At 43.2% G+C, this 8,299-nt stretch overlaps 1 protein-coding gene across 1 annotated transcript; it reads right to left on the bottom strand.

Annotated features, from left to right (window-relative positions):
- Positions 1 to 777: 777 nt before the first annotated feature.
- Positions 778 to 5,419, bottom strand: LOC135463434 (gigaxonin-like). The gene is made up of 3 exons (XM_064740694.1): positions 5,286 to 5,419; positions 2,247 to 2,394; positions 778 to 1,579 (listed from the first exon to the last, which is right to left on the bottom strand). The coding sequence occupies exons 1-3, from the start codon at positions 5,417 to 5,419 to the stop codon at positions 1,262 to 1,264; spliced, it is 600 nt and encodes a 199-aa protein (XP_064596764.1). The 3' UTR covers positions 778 to 1,261.
- Between the last annotated feature and the right edge of the window lie 2,880 nt (positions 5,420 to 8,299).

The following is an 8,299-nucleotide window of genomic DNA, read 5'->3' as shown; positions in this document are numbered from 1 at the left end:
GAGTTGGGGGCATCATAATTTCTCAATGAATGCGGTGTGCTGTACGAACTTTTGTAATTTTTTATGCCCCGTGCCCGTACAAAGCACGACGCCAAAGCTTCAGTACTTCCCTGGTGATCTGTGTCAGAGGTTGACGGGACAGCAGTTATAGCTGCCGCAGCTGCTGGTGCTGCAGGTATCGTGGTTTTGATCACGCCCTTGCTGATAAGAGTGGCAGGATCTTTAGACTGTTTCACTTCTGTGGTCGTTGTAGCTTGCTGCTTTACAACTTGAACATAGGTCTTGAGCTGGGCGTCGCCGCTGGTAGAAGGAAAGGAGGGGTACTTTGGTAGAGTCTCCTCTTCTGTGTTTCTTACGTCAATAGACTTCTCTACTGCTGTTGTTGTCTTGCCATTCGAGGTGACAGCAAATGGTTTGACGAGAGTAGCACCTGTTGGTAGAGGCGCATGTACAATTCTCACAGACTGGTTATTAGTCTGCTCTGTATCTCTCTTCTGCTTTTTGACAGGCTCAGAATCCACAGGCTCTATGGTTTGAGGTTTAACATAGTGAGTTCTTCCTCGCCTTTGCTTCCTTCGCTTATATTTGTAGTACACAGGAGGCGTGTGCGGTTTAGTTGCTGCTGCACCGAATGCAGCGACCTGCTTAACAAGGCAAGGTAGCGGATTAACTGTGGTGGCCTTCTCCTTGTTACTCAAATCAGCAGTGTCACCTCCCAAGCCTATGGAATCTGAGTCACTGACATCACCAATGTCAGCCAAGAAGCTGGGATCTACCTTTGGAATGACTGAGTTCATGTCTGTGACCTGTTGTACGATGTTGGGACTTGTTCCACTTTTACCAGCAGACTCATTAGACTGGGTGACACTGGCAGCTGGGGACATGTCTGGAAAATCGTCAACAGGCTCTTCTTTAACTTTTACCATTTTGAAATCCTGGGTAGGTTTTACCGCGGTGGAATTCTTACCTGGTTTAGCCCCAGCAAAGTTCTCGGAAGATTCATCAGCTGGCTCTATCTTGTTGGGAACGGGTAGAGGCCTGGCATCAGCCATCCACTTCTGTTTGTGACTTGTCAGTTCTCTGTATAGCTCCACTTTATCCACAGGGGGTGAGATCTTACTTTCTGTCAGGCTTGTGACCGTGGACTGGTCAATGACCGGCGGTGCGGGTACAAAGCTGGGGCCAGGCTTAGGGCTGGACTTGGTACTTGATGCATGTGTTGTAGCTACTTCCTTTGTCTGCCCTACTTTCCACATGTCATTTAAAATGGAGTCTGACTGGTCACACCTATCTGAGAGTCTGCTAGTGGAGTTCCTGGCATGAATGTGGCTTTGAAAAGTGCACAGAGAGCCACCACCTGAGGGATGTGAAGGGTTTTGGCTGCCTTGGCTACACCCTGACACGTCTGTGGGTTTAACTGCATCTTACCACAGTAAAGATAGTTAAGAAGTTCCTTGAGGTCTGCCATAGTAATACCTGATCTGTTCAGATCCAGCACAGCATGTTTTGTGGTTTTCCGGATCTGACTGAGGGCATCACAGAGATCGTTACTCGCCGCTGCCAGAACCAGCTGATGTGCCTGCAACAGAAAACACACTTCTTAAAAATCATCAATGTTACATCTTATCTATTTATTTGACTGGTATTTTATGCTGTTCAATGTTATGACTTATGTTAACATTACCGTGTACTACCAATGCTCAAAGAATAAAGGAGGCGCGGAAGTACAACAAAACAGTTCCCTGTCTGAAATTAGCCAAAAATTTATGTGAAACTTAAACACACCTATCTTGTAATTAAACAGGTGGCCATGTCCTATCATCTCACTGCTGATCTCACATGCGCATTATTTATGTGGCAATGGGATATCAATGGCTGTTTCTATCACAGAAGGGGTGATGCAGTCAATCAGGACTTGTAGATTTATACCGCACAATGTCAAACATGTTGCATGCTACAGTTCTATTTATGACCTGCATAGTCAGCTCATACAGTAAAATGTTTACATCACTAGAACGATGTAATACGTCCCATTTCAAAATTCCCACTGACCAACGCATGATTCACAAAGCAAACTTAGTGTTATGAACACTAAAAATTACCTTGATTACAAATACAGAATGCATTATACTGGCGCAGTATTATAAAAAGTTTAGAATGCTAGGAGTGATTTTGTGAAGCAAGCTATTATAGGTTTACTACTAAATACCACTGGTCGATAAGTTAGAAAGCCTCTAAAAGCTTACTTGCACTTCCTGACCATCGGCCCGGAATGTTATGTCCAGCATCTGTTTGTTATTCCATAGTTTCTGTACATTGGTCGGCAAAATATTCTGGTACTGCTGATTCTCAACACCAGTTGAGGTCAATACCAGCCATGTTGCCGCTAGACTTCTGTCAACAATAAAAACAGTCAATGATTTTACAGTAGACCAGATCTGTAACAGCTTAAGAAAATGGAACATATTGCGCTGTCTAAATCTGTCTAAACCATACATACATAATGACACTAAACACACTGTATTCTGAATTTCCTTAAAATTTTTGGTTATATACCCAGTATGACACACAAATAATGAGTTTCAATCTTTGTTACAATCTCATATTGCGAATATGAATTAGCCCGACCCACCCTCCACCGTTTTTGATAATCATATTACAGCAAAAAATATGCAAATCAAATCTAAGGGTTCCCAAAATGAAGCAACATACAAAATTAAATAAAATTAGACTATATAATGAGCAGTACAAAAACCAATATCCAGTCAGAATCATGGAATGCATACAAGAGGCAAAGCTTGAGGATTAAATTGCTTTTGAAGTCTCCATCTTTTTATACAGCTGATCGAAAAACTATACTTTCACTCAAAACATGACCACATTTTGGTAATAATGTACAGGATGCCACTGAATTACCTCCCCTGAGTTTACCAACATGGAGTCTACCTTAGAAGTTATTTAAGGATTGAATGTAATTTTTTTGTTATGAACAAAAATAATGCTGTGTGAACTGTATGAATGTACTTATGGTCATCAAATTTATTTGCACAAATGAGGTATGAAGATTGCTGGTGGTTTGAATTATTTTTGAAAAGTTTGTATACGACAGATTGAAAATACATGTTTTACATGGGCCTGGTCCTGTATATTTTTAGTAAAAGTAATCTGGACGTGGCAGAGCATAAATATTTTTTGGGGTTCATCATGGTAGGAATGCAAAAAAATAACCAATCAGAAAGCTCGCTATCACCTGAATACAAATGAAAGTTCATTATTTAACGATAAACTTTTATTAGTTATGTTTTTTGTGTGTAGGCATGTGAATCTCTTGGCGTGGCTTTCAATGGATGTCCTGTTTTGTTTTGTTTTTTCCATTCTGTTGCCTAGAAGAGAGTTGTTACAGTAGCAACACAACTGATTGCATCCATCATTAGGGACGGAAATTCAAGGTAGGTACACCTGCACCCACTTGCACAGTCTGGTTCAAGACTACTTGTTGGGTCACACTTCAGAGCAGGTAACTTACACAGTGTCCATAAATACATTCATAAATAATTCCAGGTGCTGATGTGTGTGATAATGGGACTTTGTACTTTGAGTCGTGAAAAAATCAATAGTGAAGGCTGTGACCCTGGTCTGTCCACATCCTCTTACATAAATCTGATGACCAGAAACAAGGACTTAATATTCATGTACACATCTACTAAACAGATTTGTAGGGATTGTCTTAATACAATCAGATGGACTTCATGCTATTACTACTTTGTTCGGCTCATCTGTCGCTTTTACAGCACCCTAGTCCATCTGGTATGTTTTTTTCAAATTTAACTTCATCTTTCCATTACTCTCAAGAAATGTGCTGCACACTTCTGAACGTCAAACTGATGGCACCATGAGGTCCATGCTGATGCCACTCGTTCTTTTTACGCCCTTCTGGGTTGGATTATGAAGACTGAAGTTGTGCCTGCAGACAGCAGTGAAAATATGACAGTTTTCTGGAGGATTTCAATGCCAGAGCTTGGTTACAATTCAAACCCATATGCAAATCATTTGACATTTCAAAATGGCTGTCGATGGTGAGGCCCTCAGTTCCACATAAGTTCTAGCAGTTTATGCAACCAATGTAAGAGTCGAGTAGTCTTATCAATACTCCTAATCATTAGCGTTCTCCTTGACTGGTCAAAACTCACTAGTTCACTTTTGTAAAATTTTAAACAGAATCGAATGGTATGAATTAGTATGTAAGGCATTGGTCAAATACAGGGCATGGTCGCCATTAAAGGTTGGTTTCATTTCAACATGTGGAGATGATCCTCGAGACTGGAAGGCTGCTAATAAATATGTCAGGCTATCAAAATCGTTGCGCGCATATTTGTTGAGGTCTGTCTTTCAGACTCACTGGGAGACACCCTGTAAGTGCCTCAGGTGTGCATCGACAGAAAACACAAGGATGCATGATTGTATAATAGTGACCATGAAATAATATCGGAGTGAAGGTGCCATCATGCAGCACTACATCCATTCGCAGTGATTGTGGCAAAGCTAATTCAAAAGACCACAATCCGCTAACAAAACTTTTTAAATCATATTCATCTAGCCTTTTATGGACATTCCTTGCCTTGAACTTGTTATTCAGTTTTTTTAAATTGCAAAAAATTGTTACAGTAGCTGATGGTTGAAAGACCTCAACCATATTCAAAAGTTTCTGATAAATCTTGTATGTAAATGCTTGACACAGAATACATAGGGTAAAAAAGCGCCACCTCGTGGCGGAAGTCTTTTTTCAGACAACTCAGAGACGCCCAGTGTAAGTGCCGCAACTCTTGAATCTACTCGCATAGACCGTTAAATTCCATTGCGCTTGAACAACGTAATATTAAAGGCGCAGTCGTCAATGTGAAATACACTACCGTATCGGTCAAATCTGTATCCAAACCACCGCACAATTTTTTTCCACGCCGAGCAGAGGGCGCTGTTTCAGTGTTCGAACGCCCTCTTCAGTTTCTTCAGGGGAAGTTACTCTACCAGAAACGTGTACGAGATTCCAGTTCTTCCAGCCAGCTGGTGCGTCCATACATAATACATAGGAGCTATCGGGATAGATACCAGCCCTAGCCTGACACACTGACACACTGACCCAGTCCATATAAAAAAAAAGAAAACACAAAAACAGGGGATGGATTCCATAGTAAGGTAACAGTATTATTATTTACAGCAATGTACAGGTATGTAACACGGAGCGTTGATAGACCTCTGTGTGGTTGGGAGGGAGTCGCACTTCGTACATTAACGTGGGACGAACAATCTCTACGTAATACGCTTGAATAGGTCGGGAATCCTCGACATGCTGACAGACGTCTTCAGTGTACGCTCGCAGCACCTGCAGTCGGCTCTCGTTCACCCTACCATCCGCAAACATACTACGAAGTACCCTGGTGTAGCTTTGCAGGTCGGTGACGACAGCTACCCAGTCTTTCCATTGCGGTGTTGTACGGAGCTTCGCCAGGCTAGAAAAGACATAAAGGAAGACACCGTCGTCATTCTAATGCCGTCACCGACCGAACCCTAGCCACATCAATCAAAACGATAGATGGATAGATAGATAGATAGACTATCCCTTCACCAACAGTTAAAGACAATAACCAACACAAAGACCAGGGTCGTCAACCTGAAAACTTTTTTTATTTATTTTTTTCGAACTCGAACAGTGAACACATCAACGAATGAACGAATAAATACATGCTGTAAGTGTCCATTATTTTGGTGTCACGGTGAGATATGTCTCGTGATGACGATTGTATCGCCAATATGAAAGTCCCGACATTGGTCAATGTTTATAACGCGCACCACCCTAGTCATCTCCCTGTAAAAAACACACATAGGTAAAAACAAAACGAGAATGTATGAAGGGAAAAACAAAACAAAAAAAAAAAAAAAAAAAAAAGCAATCTCCATCTCCAACCATTCTCGCGCGCGGATAGGTCCGTTTTGGGGGCCATCCATTGGTCCGTTTTGGGGCAAATCCCGCTCACCCATTGGTTCGTTTTTGGCGACAAAGAGCTCTTTTCGAGCTGTCCCACTCAACTTTACAAGCCGACGTTTTGCCTCTTTTTTTCACTCCCACTACCACCACTGCCCCTATACTATACTCTATTATACTACACTCTACTCTAGTATACACACCCCGTCGTGGAAAAAACCCACCACCACCACTACCTGACACACACCTGACACGTCACAAGTGTGACTTCACTCCCAGCCATGCGCAAATAAGGCAAACACAGCAGAGCAGATTAAAATGACTGCATCTTGGGAAGGGCAGCCCAAATTACCGAAAAGCTCCTGATTAACCTTTGAATGACGAAGGCAATTCAAGAATGAATAACCATTTATGCGCGTGTCTCATAAATTCTTGAATAATGTTGAGTCGTACATGTAGCGATAAGACCATATGTGATATAGGGGACAACAAAAATAAATCTGTACTTCCACTTCACTGCCAAATGTTAACAAGAATGTGGAATAACCCACCTTCCAGCTACAGGTTTTCAAATGACTTAATGCTTGAATTAAAAAGTATACATATGCAAAAATAAAACAAGCATCATTACGTTGTCTGAGACACGCGTAGTGATATCACCCATGACCTAACCACTCCCATCACCATCCGCCCACGCTAAATAGTCCTCCTTACATAACTCGTTCTCGCACGCTTATCTACATGAAGTGGAAAAAAACCTATCCACTTTTTTTTAGTGCTTAGATTGAGAAAGTACTCTTTCGGGAAGAGTTGGTTGGCCCTGAAAAGGGCCGTCGGAAGTGTCACAAGAGCACAGGAGCACAGGAGCACAGGAGCAGGGTGTGTAGAGTATCCATAGCACCGTTCTACAGATCTAAATAGGTGGTCGTCGAATGGCGTCGGTGCACGTTTGACCGTGCCGTCGTAACTCCCACAGTGTCCGAAAACTCTTCTGGCACACCTGGCAGGTGAAAGATCGAGCATAACGCCCCATGTCTTTGATATAGCTGAAATGCCGCTGGTACAGGTTTAACCGCAGGGTAGGGGGAGAATAGCGCTCGGCACTACGGTGAATGAGTTGTGCTGAGTACGACCTATCCATGGGGATGAGCTGGTAGACTTGAATGTTCACTTGAAACTGGCTTTCCACCGTGTCCAGCGTACTGAGGGGTACTCCGCGGAAATACCTCGGCTCCATCTCCATTTCCTCCAGATACCTGCGGTAATACACCTCAGCCTGGGCGTCGCAGTTTTTGGGGTCGGCCTGGTCTAGATGGACGGCCAGACACCGAAACAAACACAAATAGTCCCTTTAAGGACCATGAGCTCCACCCACCAACGTGTGTAGCCCCTTGTTTCCAGTCAGGTGAGAGGGTAACGTTACCCCATCTTTACCGATAGGCTGATGTGGCAGTTTGTGGACGAAAAACAGCACGTTGGTGATGAGGTCGACGGTCCATTTCGTATTGGGGCGTTGTTTTTGGGCCCAGGTAAGCGGGTCTTGGGTGAGGAGATGCTGGGTGTGGAATCCTCGCAGGTCAGCCCGACTCGCCACGCGATACGGTGGGTCGAGTACTCCTGTGTTGTTGGTGCTCGGGTAATAATACCGCACCTGGCCTGTCTCTTTGTGGCGGAGGATATATCCAAAACTGTAATTGATAGTGAAAGTAGTCGGCTGGTCTTCGTAAATCTCGTCTACATAGGCTGGGATAGCACCGAGATCACTCAGTCGGTAATTATAGCAGTCTTGAATTGGTTTGTGGCGATGGAAACGCGTCCTGATCGATTGCCAATGTCGCTGGTACAACTCCCGCACGTCACTGTCACCGCTCGGCAAGACAGCCTCGTGAGGCTGTACCGGGTCGGGCTCGAACTGGCTCGTTGGACTTTTTTTTTTTGTTTTTTCTTTTCTTCTTCTTCTTTCAGCGAGGCAGCCCCCGCTAAACTCACTTGAGCTTTACTCGTGCTGGGTTTGTTGTCGTCGGTGGTGGCGATGGTGGTGGTGGTAGATGAAACAGGTCTCTGTAACATAGAAGGGTGTAGACGTTATAACCCAGGTAAACCCTAGACATACTCTATATACATACTATTGTACATATGTGCATATGTACATATGTTCCGCTAAAAATTTATATAATACATATAATACATAGGAGCCATTCCGATAGATATCAACCCTAGCATGACACACTGACCCATACTATTGGCGGTCGTCTCAAGGATGGTAAATGAGTGCCCGATTTAAATAACAACAAATCATAATTAATTTTCATGGGATAT

This window comes from Liolophura sinensis, chromosome 3, assembly GCF_032854445.1.
Source record: "Liolophura sinensis isolate JHLJ2023 chromosome 3, CUHK_Ljap_v2, whole genome shotgun sequence".
In the NCBI taxonomy this organism is placed as follows: domain Eukaryota; kingdom Metazoa; phylum Mollusca; class Polyplacophora; order Chitonida; family Chitonidae; genus Liolophura; species Liolophura sinensis.
Note: the sequence above shows the minus strand (reverse complement) of the source record. Positions and strands in the feature narration are given on the sequence as shown.

Coding starts and splice junctions, on each gene's coding strand:
- LOC135463434 (XM_064740694.1), bottom strand. CDS start 5,419: ATGTTTGCGGATGGTAGGGTGAACGAGAGCCGACTGCAGGTGCTGCGA. Junction 2,395..5,285: donor ATTGTTCGTCCCACGTTAAT/GTACGAAGTGCG, acceptor TATTGTTGACAG/AAGTCTAGCGGCAACATGGC. Junction 1,580..2,246: donor CCGATGGTCAGGAAGTGCAA/GTAAGCTTTTAG, acceptor TTTCTGTTGCAG/GCACATCAGCTGGTTCTGGC.